We start from the raw sequence: 23,193 nt of genomic DNA, 5'->3' as shown, positions 1-23,193 counted from the left end.
CCCCACCATATCCCCAGGCAACCACTAATCTGCTTCTGTCACTATACATTTGTTTATATTTTCTTGACTTGCATATAAATGCAATCATGCAGAATGCTTTTATTTTGAGATTTATGGTTGCATGGGTGGGTCAATAGTTAATTTTTCTGTTGTTTTTTGAGCGGTATTCCGTTGTATGGATGTACACTACACTAGTTTGTTTATCCATTCACTGGGTGATGGATTTTGGGGTTGCTTCCAGTTTCTGGTTTTTCTGTTTTGTTTGTTTGTTTGCTATTATGAATAAAGCTGCTATGAACATTCACGTTCAAGTCTTCATACAGATGTACACCTTCATTTTCCTCGGGCAATCGGGCAAATACTGAGGCTGAATCATGTGGTGGGCAGGTGTTTAACTTTTTAAGAAACTAACCAACTGTTTTCCAAAGTGGCTGATCCGTTTTCTGTTCTCCCAACCACCTGTGAGAGTTCCTGTTCTCACACATCCTGGCAGTGCTTGGTACAGCCAGGCGTTCTCAGGTTAGCCATTCTAATAGGGCTGCAGTGGTATCTCCTTGCAGTTTGAATCTACATTTCCCTGATGGTCAATGCTCTTAGCATCTTCCCTGTGCTTATTTGCCATCTGGACACTTTCTTTGGTGACAGGTCTTTCAAATCTTTTGATCATGTTTTAATTGGGTTGTCTTTTTATTATTGAATTTTAAGAGTTTTAATCTATACATTCAGGATACAACTTCTTTATCAGATGTATATTTAGCAAATATATTCTCCCAGTCTGTGGCTTGTCTTCATTTTCTTAACAATATCTTCCAAAGACAAGGAGTTTGAAATTTTTATGAAGTCCAATTTGCCAATATTTTCTTATGTGGTTTTTATCTTTTCCCCCCTACTTTCTCTAAGACATTTCTCCTAATCCAAGATGATGATGATTTTATCTACAGTTTTATCTAGAAGTTCTGTGTCTTCACATTTCACATTAGTTCCACGATCTTTTTTGGCTTGATTTCTAAGTCTGATGTGAAGTGTGGGTTGAGTTGTAGCTTTTTTTCTGTCTGGTTTGGCACATAGATGTGCAATTGTTCCAGCACCATTTGTTCCAAAGATATCTTTTCTCCATTGAATTTTCTTGGATCCTTTGTCAAATACCAATTGACCAGACAATATGGGGCTCTATTTTTCTATAATGCCCCATCAATCTGCACATCTTCACCTCAGTACCATGCTGACCTGATGACTGTAGCTTTATTGTGGGCAGAAAATCAGGTAGTGATCCCCAGGTTTATTGGTTATTTTCCAACATTGCTTAATTTACAACATTTGCTTTTCCCACATTTATTTTAGAAACAGCTTGTCAGTTTCTGTGCCCACAAAACAAAGCCAATTAGGATTTTGCCTGGGTTTCACTTTCAATTGACTTAATAATGGCCCCAAAGCACAAGAATGGTGGTGCTGGCTGTTCAGCTACTCCACAGAGAAGCCAGAAAGCGCTTCCTTTCTGTGAAAAGAGGAACGCACTCTACTTAATAAAGAAAAACATCGTGTGCTGAGGGCGCTAAGATGTATGCTAAGAACCAACCTTCTATCTACGAAATTGTGAAGAAGGAAAAAAATTGGTGCTAATTTTGCTGTTGCACGTCAGACCGCACAAGTTACGGCCACAGAGCTGGATGAGCGTTAGTTAAGATGGAAAAGGCATTAGACTTGTGGGTGGAAGATGTGAGTAGAAAGCATTGAGCCTCGCAAGGGACCCCCTGAAACAAGTGGACGCTCAGGGTTATTAAGTAAAATCAGGGTGACCTGGACACAGGTCCTGTGATACGGTGACAGTCGGTCTGATCCCTGAGATGGCTGCCGCGTGACTAATGGATGGAGCATATACCCCTCAAATGTGCTGGGCAAAGGGATGATTCCCGTCTCAGGAGGCATGGAGAGGGATGGCGCGAGATTTTATCACCCGCTATTCAGAACAGCGCACTGTTTAAAACTTATAAATTATTTCTGGAATCTTCCATTTAATATTTTCAGACTGCGGTTGACCACAGGTAACTGAAACCTCGGAAAGCAAAACCGTGGATAAGGGGGGACAACTGAGTATAGAAATATAACTGATACATATCACTGATTTTTCTCTTTTGACCTTCTGTGACCTTACTTCGGTCTTTTGGCCTTCTATTCACTTATGTCTTCTAGATAGATTCTTTGGGATTTCTACATAGACAGTCGTATCATATGTGAATAAAAATGATTTATTTCTTTATTTATGCCTTTTGGTCTTTTTCTTGTTCAGTGCTGAATAGGAATGGTAAGAGGTGTTCTGTATTTTCCCTATCTTAAGGGAAAAGCAGCAAGTTAAGTGTGACGTTGGCTATAGTGTTGTTTTGTTTCCTTATTTTTTTGCCGCTCCCCCGTGTTTTTATTTTTAATGGTACATTTTATGTTGTGTATATCACACATTTTTTTTTTTAGATTTTATTGGGGAAGGGGAACAGGACTTTATTGGGGAACAGTGTGTACTTCCAGGACTTTTTTTCCAAGTCAAGTTGTTGTCCTTTCAACCTTAGTTGTGGAGGGCACAGCTCAGCTCCAGGTCCAGTTGCCGTTTCTATTTGCAGGGGGCACAGCCCACCATCCCTTGTGGGAGTCATGGAATTGAACTGGCAACCTTGTGGTTGAGAGCCCACTGGCCCATGTGGGAATCGAACCGGCAGCCTTCAGAGTTAGAAGCATGGAGCTCCAACCGCCTGAGCCACCGGGCCAGCCCCCATGGTTATTTTGTTTTAAAGCCATTGTTTCTCAGTCTAGTTGTAGGGTGCAGCTCCCTGACCCATGGTAGAGTCTTGTGCTTCATCTGCTGAGGCAGTTGGTCGCCAGTCGTTGTTCGGCCGCTCACTGTAACACATGGCAGCACACACCAACCCCCAGCTGTTCACAGCAGCCCAGCTCCAGAGAGAGCTGTTGTTCCCAGGCTTAGCTGTAGAGGGCGCAGCTCACTAGCCCATGTGGGAATCGAACAGGCGGCGTTTGGCATTTGGAGCATGGCGCTCCAACCACCTGAGCCACCAGGCCGCCCTCCTTTTTTATTTGTTTGTTTATTTATTTGTTTGTTTGTAGATGTTCTTTATCGGGGGAGGAAGCTTCCTCTTATTCCTACTTTGCTGAAAGTTTGTGTAGTGAATAGATTTTGAATTTTGTCAAGACTTTTCTGCATCTTTCAAGAAGATTCTGTGTTTTTTCATTTCAATATATTAATATGGTAAATTGAATAGACTCATCTTTTAAAACATTAAACCAATTTAGCATTCCTTATGTATGCCCCATTTGGTCATATTGTGTTAATCCTTTTTATATATAGCTGAATTCGAGTGGCTAACTTGATTAAGGATTTTGCATTCATCTTAATGAGGGATATTCTTTTCTTGAGGGATATTCTTTGGTTTTTATATCAGAGTAATGTTGTCCTCATAAAATGAGTTGGGAAGTGTTCACGTCTCTTCCATTTTTCTGGAAGAGTTGATGCAGACTTGTTAGTACTTCCTTAAATGTTTGGTAGAATTCACCAGCGATACGTCTGTGCCCAGGGTTTTCTTTTTTGAAAGGTTTTTGTTTGTTTGTTTGTTTTGTTTTGTTTTGTTTTTTTACCACAAATTCAATTTCTTTAATGAATAAAAGGTGCTCAAGTTAAGAGTGAGCTATGTTAATTTGTGTCTTTCAAGAAATTTGTCCATTTCATTTACTTTTAATGTCTGTAGGATGTGTAGTGATGTCCCCTTTTTAATTCCTGATATTGGTAACTTATGTCTTTTTTTTCCTGATCAGTCTTTCCAGAGGTTTATTAATATTATTATTTTCCCAAAACCAGCTTTTGGTTTTATTAAGTTCTCCTATTATTTTCAAATTTATCAATTTCTACTAGCATCTTTATTATTTCTATTCTGCTTACATTGCATTTACTTTATTATTCTTTTTCCATGTTCTTAAAATGGAAGCTTAGATTAGGATTAGATTATGATTAGAGACCTTTTCTATTTTCTAATATAAGCATTTATTGTCATAAATTTTTCTCTCCTTTCCATTTTAGTTGTGTCCCACAAATTTTGATACATTGTGGTTTTATTTTCATTAAGTTCAAAATATTTTTCTAATTTTCTTATAATTTCTTTTTTTACTTACCTTTTATACAGAAGTGTGTTTTTAAAATTTCCAAATATTTGATTTTTTGGATATTTTTCTATTAGATAGTTCTAGTTCAATTTCTTTTTGATTGAGAGCATTATTTGAATCATTTCAATATTTAACTTTGTTGAGATTTGTTATTATTGCACAGCTTATAGCCTATTTCCATGAATACTTTATGTACACTTGAAAATACTATATATTCTGCTGTTGTTGGGTGGCAAATCCTATAAATGCCAATTGAGTCAGGATTGTTGAAATCTCTGATACTCTTACCTAACTTTTTGAGCATATTTCATCTCTTACTGAGAGATGGGTGTTGAAGTATCCAGTTACAATTGTGACTATTCCTATTTCTACTTCCATTTCTATCAGTTTTTGTTTTATGTCTTTTTGAAGCTCTGTTGTTTGATGTGTGTACCTTTAAGAGTGCTATGTCTTTTTCATTATATAATGTCCCTCTTAATCCCTGGTGATATTCCTTGTTCTGAAATCTATATGGTCTAACATAAATACAATCACTTCAGCTTTCTTTTTATTGAAATTTTCATCATATAACTTTTCCATCCTTTTACTATTTTTTTTTAAGATTTTTTTTTGTTTGTTTAGGGGAAGGGAACAGGACTTTATTGGGGAGCAGCATGTACTTTCAGGACTTTTTTCCAAGTCAAGTTGAAATCCTTCAATCTTAGTTGTGGAGGGTGCAGCTCAGTTCCAGTTGCTGTTGCTAGTTGCAGGGGGCACAGCCCACCATCCCTTGCGGGACTCGAGGAATCCAACTGGCAACCCCGTGGCCGAGAGGACGCGCTCCAACCAACTGAGCCATCCGGGAGCTCAGCGGCAGCTCAGCTCAAGGTGCCGCGCTCAATCCTAGTTTTAGGGGGCGCTGCCCACCATCCCTTGTGGGACTCGAGGAATTGAAATGGCAACCTTGTGGTCGAGAGCCCACTGGCCCACGTGGGAACCGAACTGGCAGCCTTTGGAGTTAGGAGCATGGGGTTCTAACCACCTGAGCCACCAGGCCAGCCCCATCCTTTTACTTTTAACCAATCTACGCCTTTATATTTAAAGTGAGTTTCTTGTAGGTTGTATAAAGTTGGTGCTTGCTTTTATTTAAAATCTAATCTAAAAATGTTTACCATTTAATTGTGTTGTTTGGCCCATTTACATTTAATGTTTAGTAACATGGTTGGACTTACACCAATTTTCTGCTCTTTATTTTCCATTTGTGTTATCTCCTCTTTGTTCTCTTTTCTTGCCTGTTTTTGGGACTGAATATTTTTTAAGATCTTATTTTATCTCCCCTATTGGCTTATTTGTTACATTTCTCTTTTAATTTAATATCTGGTGCTTGCTTTAGGGTTTTCAATATCATTTTTAGCTTATCACAGTCCTAGATATTATAACGATTCACATATAATCAATGACTTTATTTTTCTTCTTCCCATATCTTTGCTATTCTTTAGATATTTTACTTCTATATATGTTATAAACCCAACAATGCATTATCACTAATTTTGATTTCAATGATCTGTAGGAATTAAAAATAAGAAAAGAGTCCATGATATATACCTTTATTTTTATCATTTTCAGCATCCTTCATTTGTTTGAGTAGATGTAATTTCCCATTTGATAATATCTCTTCTGCCTGAAGAACATTTTTAAACACTTTTTTTTGTAGTGCAGAACTGCTGGAAACAAATACTTTCAACTTCTGTTTGTCTGAAAAGCCCTTATTTCTCCTTTTTATTGGGTAACAGCTTTAATAATATATAACTCACCCACTTAAAGTGTGAATTCACAGGTTTTTGGTATATTCGCAGAGTTGTGCAATATCACCACAAATTTAGAACGTTTCCATCACCCCCAAAAGACAGTCTGCTCCCTTTAGCAATCACTTCTCACTCCCTCTGTCCCCAGCCCATGGCAGCCTTGAATCTACTTTTCTCTATGGAGCTCCCTATTCTGGACACTTCATATACATGGAATCATACAATATATGATCTTTCGTGACTGGCTTCTTTCACTTAGCATCATGTTGTCAAGGTTCATTCACATTGTAATGTGTGTCAGTGCTTTTCATTGATGAATGATACTCTGTGGTATGGCTATATCACATTTTATTTATCCATTTATTAGTCGGTGGGCATTTGGGTTACTTACATATTTGGGGTCTTATGAATAATGCTGCTATGAACTTTCTGTGGACATGTGTTTTTATTTCTCTTGGCTATTTACCTAGAAATGGGATTACTGGGTCATATGTAACATCTGAGAGATGTTACAGAAAACCATCGCCAGGTGGTTTTCTGAAGCAGCTGCACCATTTTACATTACCACCAATAGTGCACAAGGGTTAGGTTCCAATTTCTCCACACCCTCACTTGTTATTTTGGGGTTTTTTTGAAAATTGCACTTTAAAACATTGACAGTAACCATTCTAATGGGTGTGTGGTGGTCAGATCCTTCACTTTTGAAAGATATTTGTACCAAGTATAGAATTCTGGTTTGACATATGTTTTTGTTTTCCAGCACTTTAAAGATGTCATTCGTTTTCTTCTAGCTTGCCTAATTTTATCTTTGTTCCTCTGAATGGCATGTGCTCCTTCTCTCCTTTAGTGCCTTTCAAGATTTAAAAAAAAAATTTATTGGGAACAGTGTGTTTCTCCAGGGCCCATCAGCTCCAAGTCATTGTTCTCAATCTAGTTGTGGAGGGCGCAGCTCAGCTCCAAGTCCAGTTGTCATTTTCAATGTTTTGTTGCGGTGGGCACAACCCACCATCCCATGTGGGAATTGAATCGGCAACACTGTTGTTGAGAGCTCGAGCTCTAACCAACTAAGCCATCCAGCCGCCCCACAGGAAGCTCAGCGGCAGCTCATTGTCTTCCATCTAGTTGTGGAGGGCGCAGCTCACTGGCCCATGTAGGAATTGAACCAGCAATCCTGTTGTTCAGAGCTCACACTCTAATCAACTGAGCCATCCGGCTGCCCTAAGATTTTTTTTTTAAGTTTTGGTTTTCATCATTTTGATTATGATGTATTTAATTTTTTTCCTGTTTGAGGATCTATGAGTTCCTTGAATCTGTGGCTCATTAATTTTGTACAATTCTGTCGATTAATTTCTTTACATATTTATTTTCCCTGTTCCCTCTCTGTTTACTCTGGGATCATCTCTTTGACAGTTATCCATTTATCTTGTGAGATCATAGTGTTTTTAGTATTGAGTTTCACAATCTCCTAATATAGTAAAGATACTAACTTTTGTTGTCTTTACTGCAAATATTGTTTCAACTTGTTTTTAGATTCCTGATTGCATCACATGTCGGTCATAAAGATGTAAAATTTTTATGTGCTGGAATCTATCGATCTTTCCTTTTGTGAACTCCTTTTATCTTCTTTCAGCCTAGAAAGGCCTCTCTCTCCAGAGATTTCAAAAACACTCATTTTTACATTTCCCACCAGTTTTAATGCTTTGATTTTTCACCCTTAATTGTCTCTAATCCATTTAGAATTTTATATTAGAAAGGCAGTATTCCATAGATTGATTTTTCTTTCACAATTGGCCAACTAATCGTCCCAATATTTATGAATACATGTAGCAAGGGGCCTATTTCTGAGTCACATAATTGTTTTCAGTTATCTACCTGTTCATAAGATGCCCCCACCCCCATTTAGTAAACTTACACGATTTAGACTGGAAGTTATTTTTCTGTTGGGAAAAACATTTGCAGTATTTCTCCCAGGCCTGTTTCCACTGGCTGTCTCTGGAACCCCAGTCACAAGGGCCTGTGTGGTCTGAGTGCATTCATTTTCTCCTTCCGCTGTAACTGTGTGGCCTGGTGATGGGCTTCAGTAGAGACAGACAGCTAACTGCGGGCCACCACATTGCCATGCGGCAGCAGCGGCCCATCCTGAGCTGGATACCACTGACCCTCGAGGCCATCCTGGTGGGCGGGCCCGCAGTGCTCCATCATCACGTGGACAGGGCGTGTGTGGGAGCTCGGGCCAGGCCGCTCTGCTCACCCAGGTGTGCTTACCCTCTAGGTGAGTGAGGAAATGTAGCAGAGCAGCAGCGAGGCAACACCTGCCCCAGCTTGGCGCAGACAGCCCAGCGCAGACAGGCAGCCTGCCCTGCGTGCCCCTGAGGCCACCCTCACCATGTCCAAGAAGGGCACGGGCGGCCGAAGCAAGGCGGATAAGGCAGACAAGGAGCTCCTCGGCGCGCTGCAGGCTGCCAACGAGGAGCTGCGGGCCAAGCTCACAGAAATCCAGATAGAGCTGCAGCAGGAGAAGAGCAAGGTAGGTACCATGTCCCTGCCCCGCCCCCTCCCTCTTCCTCACCTTTCTAGGCCCAGGTCTGCTCAGAGCAGGGTGTAGCCAGGCCTCTGTGGAATTGCCCACCCAACCGGTCTTGGGGTCTCTCGAAGCAGCTGGGGAGGACAGACAGCTCTGGGGAGGTGGCAGCAGGTGGGCGCTGTGGGGGCCCCCCACCCACAGAAGAGCATGTTCCCTGTAGGAATGTCCCTGGCTGTCAGTGTTTCCGTAGCAAAACCTCGTCTAGTGGCACCATCCCTGGAATGCCAACCCTTTCCCCTGGACTATTCACAGTGGAAATGAACCACAATATAGCAGGCCCAGCACAGCCCCTTGGCTGAATGAAGGCCACAGCGGGCCCTGGGCTTAGAGTTGCCAGGTGTGGGGGAGAAGGGTCTGGACAGTTAAGTATGAGGTGTCTGTCAGGTGACAGCCTTTCTAGGGTTCTGGCAGGAAGGAGACAGTGCCTGGACAGAGGCACAGGGGCTGTGGGTCCTGTGGCCGCAGTGCTCCCACGTAGACCCAGGCAGAGCTAGATTCCAGCCATTCTTTGTGCCAGACGGTGGGTGATGTGGTCATTTAGCCAAGGTCGCAGCTTCTAGATGAAAGTAAAACAGTGAAAAACCTGAGTGTTAACCAAAGTCTAGACATCAGATGTCATCTAGACCACCCAGCCGCCCAGCTGGGGGTCCCCATTTGCCGAGAATGTCCTAGAAGGTAAGCACGTTGCCCCCATCACGTGGGCAGAGGCAGGAGCCCTTCTGTCCCCACAGTCCGTGCCCAAGGGGCGTCCTGCCCGCTGTCCTCAGCAGGTTCGTTTGCGAGGTGATGCTTTTGCGTCCACTGCTCGCTTGTCCCTGGCAGAGCAGCAGAGCACAACTCCGGGGCCAGCGGGTGTGGAGCTCTCACTTCCCAGCCTGAGCTCTCCTGCGGACGCAGGCCGGTAGGCGCATGTTCGCGCTCTCCACCCAGGAGGCTCCATTCCATTTTCAATCACATTTGACGGAGACTTTCTCCCTCAGAAGCTCACACCCACATTCGCAAACAAAGCTTTCCAACGTCAGTGTTCAGGCGAGTGCAGAGGGGCCTCCCACGACCCGTGTCTCTTTCCTTCCAGGTCAGCAGGCTGGAGAGGGAGAAGAACCAGGAGCTGAAGCAGGTGCGCGAGCACGAACAGCACAAGGCGGCCGTGCTGCTCACCGAGCTCAAGACCAAGCTGCACGAGGAGAAGATGAAGGAGCTGCAGGCCGTCCGTGAGACGCTGCTGCGGCAGCACGAGGCCGAGCTCCTGCGCGTCATCAAGATCAAAGACAACGAGAACCAGCGGCTGCAGGCGCTGCTGCACAACCTGCGCGACAGCGGCCCCGACAAGGTGAAGACCGTGCTGCTGTCCGAGGTGAGGGAGGAGGCCAAGAAGGGCTTCGAGGTGGAGAAGGTGAAAATGCAGCAGGAGATCACCGAGCTCAAGGGGGCCAAGAAGCAGGTGGAGGAGACGCTGAGCATGGTCATGCAGGCCGACAAGATGAAGGCCGCCGAGATTCGCAGCGTGTACCACCTGCACCAGGAGGAAATCAGCCGCATCAAGAAGGAGTGCGAGCGCGAGATCCGCAGACTGGTATGTGCGCGGGCGCTGGGGTCCCTGGGGCGGCCCACTCACACCGTCACTGTGGGTCCTGGGGCGTTCAGGGCGCCAGGCTGTTGAAATGGAGGGAAGTGGTCAGAAGGCTGAGAGTCAGGCAGAGCTCTGCCCTCTGCGTCTCGCCTCCAGCTTTCCTTCCTGTGCTGGGTTTGGGCCGGAAGGAGACATGTGCGGGTTGGCACCCTGTCCCCCACAGGCGGTTCCAAAGCCTCCCCCTTCCTACGGTCCCAGGGTAAGCTGGAACCCAAGCGGAGCCAGTGTTTTGACCACAGTTCCGGCGAGCATACTTAGCTGGCAGTTCTCTCCAAATCAATGTAAGGGTGGGAGGCCGACTCCCAGCAGGCTTTCCTGCAGGCTTGGGCAAGCTGATTCCAACGTCTGTACCGAAATGCAAGCACCTTCCCACTCTGGGTTCTTTCCGTGTTCTTAGTGGTGTCATTTTGTGGTGTAAAGCTTTACTTTCTAAAATGGTCTCATGTGTTGATCTTTTCCTAAAGGGTTGGTGCTTCTTGTGTCTTGTTTAAGAAATCCCTTTATTCTGGAACCCTGAAGCTTTATCTTTTAAAAACTTTATAGTTTTGTCTTTCCTGTGTAGGTCTTTGCCCCACCTGGATTGTGTGTGTGTGCACATGTGTGAGTGTGTGTAAGTGTACATTGCACAGACCCAGTTGTGTCTTTTTCCCTATGGATACACACACAGTGTCCTAGCAGCCCTTGCTAAGAAGACCATCTTCCCTCCCAATCCAAGTGCCACCTCTGTCATATATTAAGCATTCTTGTATGAGTGGGCTTTCTAATTTGTTCTATCATTGGTCCCTCTTCAAGCCCATTTTATGTTAATTACTCTCGCTTTATAACAAGTCTTGATTTTTGGAGGATCGTCCTCCTACTTTGTTCTTCTTCAAGAGGGACTTGATCCTCTTTGGCCCGTTAGAGTTCCATGGAAACCTCAGAATCATTTTTCCTACATAGGAAACTGTTGGAATTTTTATTGGGATCATAAGTACACTGTTAGAGGATACATTTTTTTTTAACCTTTCAAATAAAACTATGGAACGCTTCACGAATTTGCGTGTCATTTTTGCACAGGGGCCATGCTAATCTTCTCTGTATTGTTCCAACTTTAGTATATGTGCTGCCGAAGCGAGCACAAGATACATTTTAACAGAAGGTACAGTCATGATTCTCATACGAATATACAATGAACACACACATGTCAATAAATTTACTTAACTCATTACTTAATGAGGGAACAAGCAACATGTGTGGCTGATTCAAGTGGGGTTTGGAGTACAGAGATTTGTGCTGCCTGCCGGGCAAAGGTCATTTGCAATGCCCCTGCACACCCGTGGGCAGAAACGTCTGCGTCGCTGACGGTTGCCTGCAAGTAAACATCTGTCTCCAGAGTCGAGGATCAAAGAGGCAGGCACACAGCTCCGTGGGGTCGGACAGCCTCAAGAGCCAGCATTCCTAGAAAAGGAGCCAGAAATTGTCTGCTCCTTTTCTTGCTTATTTCAAAGTCTCCCACAATTTTCCCCTATAGAATCCACAGTCAATTTGGAGAAACTCCTCTGCTTACAATTTCAGTGTTCTCCCTCCACCTTCCCCCACAGCAACCCTGGAGAAACCTGGTCCCAGGGGTGTTTCTGACCAAATTTTCACTCACAGTGAAGGGGAAGGAGTGGGTTTGTTCTGCTTCCAGCCTGGCTCTGACGTCCTCTGTGAGCTCAGACAGGCCCCCCTCCCTGGCCTTATCTCCCTGGTGATGGCTCTGAGGATAGGCTGTGATGGGTGGGGCGGGGGTGTAACTCTGGGCCCAGAACAACTTGGGACACATGCATGCCCAGTTATTAGAGAATCTGAGAACGATGTTTGTCAGGCACTCAGCTGCTGCACACTTAAGTGCATTTGCTAGAATCCAAGCTCAGACTGTCACTTAATTCTATAAAACCACGGAAGTGCAGGCGAAACCAATATCCGCTTTCTCACACACACACCAGTCTGTGATGCATGTTATCCCCTCCTTGCCCAGTTGCCTAGACAGCTAGTTAAAGTGGAATGCTAGCAAACGGCAGTAATTAAGCCCCATAAAAAGTTTGCTGTAAAGTGCGGGCCCATCTCCCCCTGCGGCTGGCACGTGGAGCCGTGGCCCAGCCCTGCTTCTCAGGGGCTTTTGTTTTCACGGAGACGGCTTCAGATGAGTGCCCGCTGTGTGTGTAAGGGCCTCACTCTGATGGAGCCTTGCAGAGCCTGGGCATGAGTTTGTCTCAGAAACGGCCTTATCACGTGCAGATGCCACTTTGCCAACACCTCCACCCCCACCCCCTGCCTGTGGCTCTTGGGCAGTGCGTCCATTTTGGCTGAAGGTCACTGAGGATGAATTCCAGCCGCCCATAGCCAACCGCCTCCAGACTCTTTGCTTGCTTATCTGCTGGAGCAGGTACGTGTGCACCTGTACTGTGCAAGGTGAGGGAGGGTCCCAGAAGTGAAGCCCCGCCCCAGAGGAGTGGCCCTCCCACTCCAGCTGGGAGCCGCCCCAGCTCTGAGTGGCCACACTGGGGTTGGTGCTGGCTCCATGTTTCAGGGGCCCTCAGCACTGCGGGCAGTGGTTAGATCAGTCAACACATTTCTCAGTCAGCTGGGGGTTGGCAAATGCAGGTTCCCAGGCCCTGCCCAGTGGCCCTGGTTCTGTGTGCCTGTGCTCAGTGTGCTCTGCTGGGGGTGAGTCGGGTGTGGAGGGCACCTTTCCCCCTCCCTCCGGTGACCCCCAGCTCAGTATCCTCCCACACACTCCTCCCTAGGGACCCCTCTGTAACTGACGGTGAGGCGGTGGGGGTAGGGCAGGGGTTGGAGGGCAGCTTCTGCGGACGCTTCGCTTCCGGCTCCAGTCAGGGTGTGGATCTCACTCTTGGGCCCTGGGAGGCCCTGACAGGGTTTAAACCAGGGAGTGATGAGGTCAGATCCACATTTCAAAGGCACTGTGGTGTGAGGGCACAGGTATGGACACCGGGAGGCCATTGGGGAGCACTGCCGAGATCCACACAGGGGAGGCGGCCGGAGGGCGACCAACTCGCCCGATTTACGCCCCACTTGCAGCTTGGAAAACTCCTGTCCTGGGCTCCTGGGAGCGCTGGTCACAGGAGGGTGTAGGTAGTGACATAGACACGTCCCCAGAGCTCTCTGCAGTGGTGCCACCAGGACCCTATGGTCCCCTGGGAGTGAAAGGGGGACTAACGCAGTTGTTGAGCTGTGCGGTTTGCCCACGTCGCAGGCAGGAAGCTGCACGCAGGGCACCTCCCCGGCTGGCTGCCCGCTGACTCCGTCCCGCTGCCTGTACTGCCACATATGCTCCGAGTTGGAAACGTCCCCCTTTCAATGAGGGGGGCTCCCCACAGCCCAACAACACCTTTCCCACCTCACCTGGGCACCCGTGCGTGCATATGATGCTCTCCTTCACAGACGGGCCTTCGCGGTCTACAGGACAGTCACAGCCACATGAGGACATTTTGGTCAACGATGGCCGGCAGGCACAGATGGCAGGGGTCCCGTCAGATTACAGTGGAGCTGGGAAATCCCCACCTCCTAGTGATGTTGTAGCCATAGCAACATAGGAGTGGAACCCGTTGCTCACGTGTGTGCGTTGCCCTTTGTGGGGAAGTACAGCTGTGTTCAGAACATGACACTGGATGATGATGACAAACGACCATGTCACCGGTTTATGTATTTACTATACTTTTTATCGTTATTTTAGAGTGTGCACTTTCTACCGTGTTTCCCCGAAAATAAGCCCTAACCGGAAAATAAGCCCCAGCATGCTTTTTCCAGATGACACCCGCTGATGACGCGTAAGCTCTAATGCGTCTTTTGGAGCAAAGCTTAATGCAAGACCCGGTCTTATTTCCGGGGAAACACGGTCCTTACAAAGAGTTTGCTGTGAGACCGTGGGCAGTGTTAGGCCAGCAGCCGCCTCCGTCATCTCCTGTTCACGGTGTCTCCTGAGTGCGTCATTTTCTCTTGTGGTGGATGGAATCTCATCTTGTTTGGTTCATCATGGCCCCGAAACACAAAATCTGTGCTAATGTTGCCAGTAAGGCCACTGAGTGAGAGGATCACTGAGTAAGAGGATCACTGAGTGATCGCCCTGGAAACAAAATTAAAGTGACTAAGGACTGCGAAGGTGGGAGGTCAGTGATGGTTGCTGCTCACCAGCCAGGCACAGCCCACACCACCACAGCTACCATTCTGACCAGGAACAAAGTGACAGAGCTGTTAAAGGAGCTGCTTCATTGAAGGTAACAAGACGAACACAAATTCGAGAAGGGCCTAAGTGAGACACGGAGAAACTTCTAATGACCTTGACTGAAGACCAGGCACAGAAGCGTATCCCTCTCAGCACCATGACGATCGCAGCCAAAGCAAAAATTAGTCTGTGATGTTGAGAAAAAGTCTGGACTTGGCCATGATTCTGAGCTTGCTGCTAGCTCTGGAGGGTTTAAACGAATCAGGAATCCTCATTCATTCCATGACATGGAAGGGAGTGGTCAGACTACGAGTGCTGATGTGAAGGCAGCTGAGGAATTTTGGGACACTCTGGATCAGCTCGTTGTGGAGGAAAATTACTCGCCAGAGCAAATATGCAGTCTGCATGAAACCACCCTGTTTTAGAAACAGACCTGAATGACTTTTCATCCAGAAGGAGGCCAAGTCAGTGCCAGGTTTGGGGGCTTTCACACACAGGATGACAGTCTTGCCTGGGGGCAGTGCTGCAGGCTGCAAACTGAGACCCTTTGTGATCTGAGAACCCCGGGGCCTTCAAGCATGTCAGACAGCACTCAGTGCCAGTCAGGAGGCACGGACGGCACAGCTCCGCTTCCAGGCAGCCCTCCCGAATTGCTGCTACACCAGCGAAATGGAGAAGTGCTGTGTGGACAATAACATACCTTTCAAGATTTTATTTCTTGTTGGTAATGCTCCCAGATACCCTCCTTTTATCAGTGACCTTGCTCCCAATGTCACAGTTGTGTTTCTCCCTCCAAACACCACCTCTGACCAACCAGGGGGTCTGAGAATTATAGCAGCTTTTAAGGCCACTGCGCGGCCAGGCTGTTGCTGCCCCTGAGAAGGATGCTGAGAGGACACGGACGCAGTTCTGGAAGGACCACAACCTCTCTGACGGCATCGAGAGCCCTGCTCGGGCTCTTGGGGCCACGTCACCAAGGACTGTAGGAGTGGCGTCTGGACAAAGACATCAAGAAGCTCATCCATGATTTCAAAGGGTTTGCGAAGGAGCAGGAGCTGCAAACGTCCCCGGGGCTGTGGCAGAGATGGCAAACGCCTTGACCTGGTGTGGATGAGGGTGGCCTCGGGGAGCTCCTAGAGGGGTCCCTGAGGAGACGTCTAACCAGGGGTTGGTGGGACGGGAACAGGGCCACACGCCTGACGAGGCAGGAGAAGAGGAAACTGCAGGAGACAAAGAAGACGAACCCCCAAGAACACTCACAGTGAGGGTTTAGCAGACGCTTCGTAGACCTCAGCAGGCTCCTTAAAAAGTCCAAAAATGTGGCCCCAACACAGAAAGGTTTTCGTAATAGAGAGGACCGTTCATGGTGTGTTATCTGTTTATAAGCAAATCGACAATGCAAAAAGAAAAGAAAAGAAAAGAAACCAAGCAAACCATTCTGGACATATTTCTAAAAAGAGTGACACCTCCTCAAAAAGAGTCTCAGGCAGGCCCTCCAGAGGGTGTTCCAGAAGAAGGCTGTGTTGTCACAGGGAACAACAGCTCCATGGGTGTCACTGCCCCTGAGACCTTCCAGGGGACAGGATGTGGACGTGGAGACAGTGACATTATGACCCTGACCCGGTGGAGGGCGAGGCTACTGTGTGTGTCTGTGTCTTAGGACTTAACCAAAAAGTTAAAAATTTTTTTCTTAATTTTAGTGGATAAAAAGCTTAAAGAATAAGAATATAAAGAAAGAAGACGTGGCCTGTTAACTGAGTTGGTTAGAGCGTGGTGTTAACAGCACCAAGGTTGCCGGTTCCATACCCACATGGACCCCTGTGAGCTGCGCCCTCCTTAAAAAAAATTATATATATATACACAAACACACACACACACACACACACACATATATATGAAATAAAAATATAAAGAAAGAAAATTTTTTGTACAGCTGTACAATGTGCATTTTAAGCTAAGTGTGCCTACAAGAGTCATAGCGTTAAAATTAACAATGTTTATAAAGTAAAAGTTACAGTAAGCTGAAGCTAATTTATTACTAAAGAAAGAGAACTGTAACTGAATGGAGTGTGGCCTAAGTGAGCAGTGTCACAAAGTCCACAGCTGCGCACGGCTGCGTCCCAGGCCGTCACACTCACCCCCCAGATCAACTCCAGTCCTGCAGACTCCACTCCCAGCGGGTGTCCTGTGTAGTGGGCCGTCCTTTATCTGTTATAGCCTATTGTTCCTGTGTGGTACCATCGTGATACAGGTGCCTGCAGGACTGGGTACAGTGACGTGCTGTGCCGGCCGTGGCCCAGGAACCGCGGGCTGTGCCATACGGCCCAGGTGTGTGTGGGGGGGCTGTGCCGTCCACGTTTGTGTCCAGGCCTCTGTGACACTCGCAGGACGACAGAATCGCCTCACAATGCATTTCTCAGAATGTGTCCCTGTCGGTAAGCGGTGTGTGACTAGAAGACGATGTAGAGAAATGCACTCGGCTGAGAACTTGGAGCGGGGGTGTGGGGGGGCAGACACTGTGCGCGAGACCCACGGCCTTAGGATTTCCCCCCGGGAGACACTCACTGATCTGAAACTGAGTTTTCCATCTTTAAACAATCAAACTCTGCCTGTGGAACAACCGTCCTCCTCTTTCCTTTGTGGACAGCTCCCAAACCCAACATCTGAACGACTCTGTAACTCAGCTACGTTACGTGACACGTGTGGGTGACTTCTCAGGGAGGTTGGCTTCTGGTCCAAACCATCTGCTTAAATCGCTGAGTTCAGTGGGATGTGTGCATAGTGACTGATTTTCTTGTTTCCTGATGAAAGAAACATGTTTCTAAAGTACCTGTGTGTAACAGTGCAAATGTTAGACCACAGAATATTGCGGCTTATTAATCTGATTTTATTTTCACTGGCCTCTTTGTTTACACTAATTGACTGTGTTGCCTCTTTCTGCATTTCTGTATTCCAGTAAATGGGAATTTAGCAATTAAGGATTTCTTTTATTCTGTTCAGTTCATCGCTTGCCCATGAATTCTGTGATCGGGGCTAATTAGACGTGTCACCTTTTTGTTTCCAAGCTGACCTCAGCAGGTGGCTGGTTTATTAGCTTATTTTAAGCTTAAACAGCAACCAGAGCAGGGAGATGTCCTATCCTGCTCTGTTTGCAAATATGTTTTAAACTGAGGCTTCTTATAAATCCGGTGCTATCTGCAATGACGCCACACCCATGGCACCTCCTTCTGTCTGGGGTGGGTCCTGCCCTCCCCTCCAAGGGTGGAGCCCCACTGTGGCCGAAGCACCTGTGGCCACCTGGAGGAGGGGCTGGGAGACAGGTGGTTTCTCCAGCTGTTTGAGGTTGAGCACAGTAGTGCTGCAATTTAGTGGGGTGGTAAGGGTTGTGGCCCCCACAGCCACCAGCCCTGCGGCCCATGGGGGCCTGGGTGGGTCAGGCGCACTGGGCATGCCTGCCTTCCTGTCTGGAGCTGCTTGTCCAGGGCCCCCACGCCCCCAGCCTTAGCTGAAAGCCCCATTAATTAAAACTGCAGCTCTGTCTGCAAACAGTGGGGCAGCACCCTGCTTCCTGTCCACACCTCAGAGCAAGGAGGCGGAGTACTGGCTCCACACACCTGCCCAGGCTAGGTGCCCCTCGGAGTGGACAGGAGAGGCTGCGAGGGCCTTCCAGACCGTGCTGCCCCTTCTCCCCAGTCACGGCCCACCTGCTCTAAGAGGAACTTCTTCGTTATACCCTCCTATTGGTGGGGTGCAGGGAACTCAGGGAGACCCGCCCACACTCTGCCCCTCACTCAGCAGGAGCTGGAGGTGGAGGTGGCCCCCTGGATCCAGCCAGATGACTCCAGCCCCCCTGCCCTGTTACCTAAGAGACCCCACAGGGCAGCATGGGAGGCGTGGTCCTGCCAGATTGGGGGTTGGGGTGGGAAGGGTACATGGTGCCAGGAACCCATTGTACCAGCAGGTCTGACCTGCAAGGCAGCGGCCAGCCCTGACAGGGCATGACGCTGCAGCCTAGCAGTGGGGCTCCCGCTCCCCCTCCAGGCCTCTGGAAGCCCAGACGCCGCAGGATTGGCAGGGCTGTTGCATGGGGGCCCCTCCTCGTGCTTGTGCATTCTGCTTGTTCCTATGGTAACTGCAGATCTGCACCCTGCCTGTCTGTGATTGTGTTCTGTTCTCCTTGTAGATGGAGGAGATAAAATTTAAGGACAGAGCAGTCTACGTGCTGGAGAGAGAGTTAGGGGTTCAAGCCGGGCATGCTCAGAGACTGCAGCTCCAAAAAGAGGCTTTAGATGAGCAGCTGTCGCAGGTCAAAGAGGCCGATCGGCACCTGGGCAGCCCCAGGCGGGAAGTTCCTTATGCAAGTGGTGCAGGAGACGCCTCAGAGCCCTCAGCAAGCCCTGTAAGCACCTCCCGCTCCACCCGCGGGCCCAGAGCCCATGCCCACAGCACAGATCTCCCGCCCTGGGCACGCCGTGAAGTCTGCGCCTGCCAGCCAGACCCTGGAGTCCTCTGCTTTCTGGCTTGGCTGAGAGGGCAGAGTCTCTGCGCCCCTCCCTTCCTTGCTACTGTGCTGTGGCACTACTTTACGGGGTGTCATGGACCACCCCGCGCCCCCTCCTTCCCAGGCTTTGGCTTCTAGCTGGAACCCACCTGAGTGGCTGGGCCCCAGATTGCAAAGGGTCCCTGGTACTTGCTGGGACAGGCTCCTGCCCTGGGCTGGTGGGAGACAACGCTGTGCTGCTTCCATGTCCACGCATGGGTTTTTCCTTCGGCTGGGAAGACTGGCTCCCTGCTCTCATCCTGGCTTCAACCCTCGAGCAGTGATTTCGCCACTCGCCTCCTGCCTGCTTTTCATGTGACCATGAACACTCTCCTGCTTCTCCTTGGCCTGCCACGATGGCACGGGGCAGCCGACGACCTCACGGCCATGACACCATCCATCTCATTACTGTTCCTCATTCAGAGCCCGCTGGAGTGGTTCTGGGAAATTGGGGGGGGGTCTAAATTTCACGGACCCTCCGTGAGGTCCTTCTGGTCGGTTCCCTGGCCTCTCCTGCACCTGCTGGATGAGGAACCATTCCTCAGTCCTGGACGCGCGTGTGTTTGCTTTAGGACAAAACCGTGTGTGAGCTGAGCCAGCCCCAGGACAAAGGCATTTCAAGGCTAGGAGATGACATCTTATAAGCTTTCATAACCTAAACGAGAACCAGCCCCCGCTCAGGCAATGCACTGAACAGACTGCACTTCCTTCCTCCAGGGACAGCCTCGGATGTTTCACTGATTTTTCAGTGAAATTTCAGGACTTAAAAAAGTGACCTTTCAGAAACGCGACCGGAGGGGCGCACTTCTTGGGAAACCAACTTTGGGAGACTTAAGTTGAATATCGTTTCCCGTGCTCACCTTGTACTACTAGGAAATGACCTCCTGGCGGCATCGCAGGGCAGACCCTGAAGGGGGCAGGCAGCAGTGGCCAAGGAAAGCATGGGCTTGCTTCCGATATTTCTGAGATCACCCACACTTGGGGGTCCCTGCATTTGCACGCCCTCGCCCTCCCCATTTGCATTCTCCTGGACATGTCTGCTCCTGCCTTCTGCCCCCATCGTGCAGTTTGCCGAGCCACGAGGCTGTCACTCAAACCTTGGGCGATCACCACGTGGTTTCTGTGGCATGTTGTGATTTGCAAAGGTTTCTATGTGTCGACCAACAGTTATTTGCAGTGGATTCTTGTTTCAGGAACAGCAGTTAGACGAAAAGGATGCTCGGCGCTTCCAACTTAAAATTGCGGAGCTGAGTGCGATCATTCGGAAACTGGAGGACCGCAATGCCTTGCTGTCGGAAGAAAGGAACGAGCTGGTGAGGCCGGAGGCGTAGGGGCGGGGCTTGGCTGGGACGTGGGCGGGGCTTGGCTGGGACGTGGGCGGGGCGGGGCGGGGCTTGGCTGGGACGTGGGCGGGGCTTGGCTGGGACGTGGGCGGGGCGGGGCGGGGCTTGGCTGGGACGTGGGCGGGGCTTGGCTGGGACGTGGGCGGGGCGGGGCGGGGCTAGGCCTGCGGACGGGGCGGGGCTAAGCCTGCGGACGGGGGTCTTCTGGATGGGATGGGCTTATGACTGCAGTGGGAGGGGCGCTGGGATGTCCACTTCCAAAATTCCCCGTGGAAAGGAGTGGTGGTGACAAGGGTGGGGCTTGCGTCTAGGACTCTTGACTGTTTCCAATAAAACTTTATCAACAAAACCACGCGGGGCACCAGACGTGGGCCTCAAGTGCTGCTTGGCTGATTCCTGCGCTGCATTATTGGGAAAGAGTGCCCCCAGTTCTGCGTGTTATCTGGGATGTGTGAGGACTCACCCTTCCGTGGCGCCATCACTGTTAGTCCTTTTCAGCTGCTGAGATTTCCCACTGACTTGTGTCTCCCTGGGAGAGCTTTTCAAAGAGCCCTGGGCCCAGGCAAGTTTACCCAGCTCTGACGGCCCCCCGACTGTGACACTTCCCTGTTCCCCAAGCTTGTTCTGCTCAGTTTGCTGACTCTGTATGGTGACCTGCTGTCACCACTAAACAAAAACAAAAACAAAAACAAAACATCTTTGTAATTAACTTTGTCTTTCAGTTAAAGCGTTTAAGAGAAGCTGAGAGTCAGTACAAGCCATTGCTGGATAAAAACAAACGCCTCACTCGGAAAAACGAGGATCTGTCTCACACTTTACGTCGAATGGAAAACAAGCTAAAATTTGTCACCCAGGAGAACATAGAAATGGTAAGGGACCCTGACAGGCTTATCAGGCCAGCAGGCGGCGCTTCATCTGCACCAGCAGCAAATCCTCTGTTTCTCAGGCAGGAGGCTTGACAAGGCCAGGCCTTCTGTCTCACTAGTTTGTGGGGACAGGAAGTGCCACAGGCCCGCTCCCTGGGAGAGAGGGCCTTAGACAAGGGTCTGGGTGCTTGAAGGCAAGTGTCACAGGTGCCTACCTAGGGGAGTGACAGGTGGAAGCAAAACAGAGCAGGGAAGTCGCTGAGCATGTCACACCCTCCCACCCCCATGCCATCTTCCAACTCTGAACACGTCAGAGGGAGTGAGAGCCTAGGGCACTGGCCGTGGGAGGGAAAGGAACTAGCAAGCCAGGCCTGGGGCCAGGAGAGGTTCTGCTCCTGCCGGGCCCACTAGCTGATGTCTTGTGTGTTCCTTCTGGCCTCGGGGGCCCCAGAGGCCATGAGTGCGAGTTTACCCCAAACTCAGCAGATGTGGCCGGTGGGCAGGCGTGCTCCCCCACACCCCACTCTCCAGAAACCCCTTCTTTTCACACTCTAAGTTTAGAAAAGGCAGTGGGGTGTGAACTGGCATGGACAACTCTCTCATTTTTGGGGTGCAGAGTTTTCCCCATGGGCACTGAGCCCAGGCCTCACAGCTCTGACCCCACTTTGGGGATGAGCCAGGACACAGCCACAGTTTCCCTGGGCTCTGCAGCTGGACTGCTCCAAGGTCAGAGCAGGGGACCCCGTTGCCCATAGCCAGCAGGGGAGCAGTGGCAGGTCTGTGTGGGCGCCTGCAGGCTGAGAGGGAGGACCCTAGTCCCCTATCACCTGGTTGGACCATTCCCTCTGGCCCTTGTGACACGGTCTGGCTGGTTTTTCAGAGACACAGAGTCAGGACCATAAGGAGACCCAGTTCCTTGAACGACCTGGATCAAAGTCAAGATGAACGAGAGATTGACTTCTTGAAGCTGCAAATTGTGGAGCAGCAGGGCCTCATAGACGAGCTTTCCAAGGTGACTGGGCGCAAGGTGTTCCCCTCGGTCTGGGTCCTGCTCCTCTCCCCTCTCTGTACCCTGCTGCCCCCCGAGGTTACACCCCCCTGGGGTCTGCTTGGGCTGGGTCCCTGCACTGTGCTCATGCTGGAGGCGGCCCTGCCCTCAAACTCTGCGTCCTCTCACCGCCGTGGACCAGGGTTTTCAGCAGCTGAAGCGCAGCCAGTTAGGTTCTGTGTCACCGTGACAGCGGCTGGGGGCTTAAAACCGCAGCACCTTGTCTCCTCTCAGTTCTGGAGGCCAGAATCCAAGACCCAGGTGCCGTCAGGACGGCGCCCCCCTGAGAGCTCAAGGAGACGACCTGCCCTTGCCACCAGGCCTCACCACTCCAGTCTCTGTCTTCAGGGGCCTTCTCTCTGTGTCCCTCCCTTCTCTCCCCCCTGCTCCCGTTTCCTCTTCTCTCTAAGGGCACTTGCCCGCCCTAATCCAGGATGGTCTCATCTCAAGATCCCTAAATTAATCCCATCTGCAACCACCCTATTTCCAAAGAAGCTCAAAGTCCCACGTTCTGGGATTAAGACGTGGACATCTATTCTGTGGCCCCAGCCAGCCGGCTACACTGCCCTGTCCCTGTCCCCTGATGCCCCCAGCACAATTTTGCAAATTGTCCTTCATCAAACCCTCCTTCCATTATCCTGATTTGGGGTCCTCTGCTTCTCGGTGGGACCCCAACTCGTTCTGGTCAGATCACTTCAGAACGAGCTGCCCTGGTCATTCTGTGTCCTCGCACAGCAGGAGGGACAGCAGCACCCCTCTCTGTCACTGGTGTGGCACGTGGCCAGAGTGCTGGCCTGTCTTGTTTCGATGATTGGAGTTGCCCCAAAGTAACATGAGATGGGACAGACAAATGCCCATGTCCCCCACAAGCTGTGGGGTGGGACCTCACCCAAGTAGCCTGCCCCGACCGTGCCTGGGAGCTGAGATCTCATTCAGGGACACCGTGACAGTGCCCACAGTAATAAGAACTTAGGAGGGAACAGGAAAAGGAGGATGTCAATAACACATTATCTCGTTTCCAGAAGGCCCA

The 23,193-nt window shown here is 49.2% G+C and overlaps 1 protein-coding gene across 13 annotated transcripts in view; it reads left to right on the top strand.

The window, feature by feature from the left end:
• Positions 1 to 23,193, top strand: part of JAKMIP3 (Janus kinase and microtubule interacting protein 3) — a 71,886-nt gene that overhangs the window by 18,874 nt on the left and 29,819 nt on the right. For 7 of the 13 annotated variants that reach the window (XM_081074027.1, XM_081074028.1, XM_081074031.1 and 4 more), the window contains exons 2-7: positions 8,218 to 8,472; positions 9,605 to 10,102; positions 18,550 to 18,765; positions 20,100 to 20,219; positions 20,972 to 21,118; positions 21,996 to 22,127. In XM_081074027.1, the coding sequence (XP_080930153.1) occupies positions 8,332 to 8,472; positions 9,605 to 10,102; positions 18,550 to 18,765; positions 20,100 to 20,219; positions 20,972 to 21,118; positions 21,996 to 22,127 (1,254 nt within the window). In that variant the 5' untranslated portion in view covers positions 8,218 to 8,331. The remainder of the gene's footprint in view (positions 1 to 8,217; positions 8,473 to 9,604; positions 10,103 to 18,549; positions 18,766 to 20,099; positions 20,220 to 20,971; positions 21,119 to 21,995; positions 22,128 to 23,193) is intronic. The other 6 variants (XM_081074034.1, XM_081074032.1, XM_081074026.1 and 3 more) reach the window with 3 other exon arrangements.

The sequence above is a fragment of the Rhinolophus hipposideros genome, assembly GCF_964194185.1.
Source record: "Rhinolophus hipposideros genome assembly, chromosome: 15".
Taxonomy (NCBI): Eukaryota; Metazoa; Chordata; class Mammalia; order Chiroptera; family Rhinolophidae; genus Rhinolophus; species Rhinolophus hipposideros.
The sequence above is the reverse complement of the archived record's forward strand: the minus strand, read 5'-3'. Positions and strand labels throughout refer to the sequence as shown.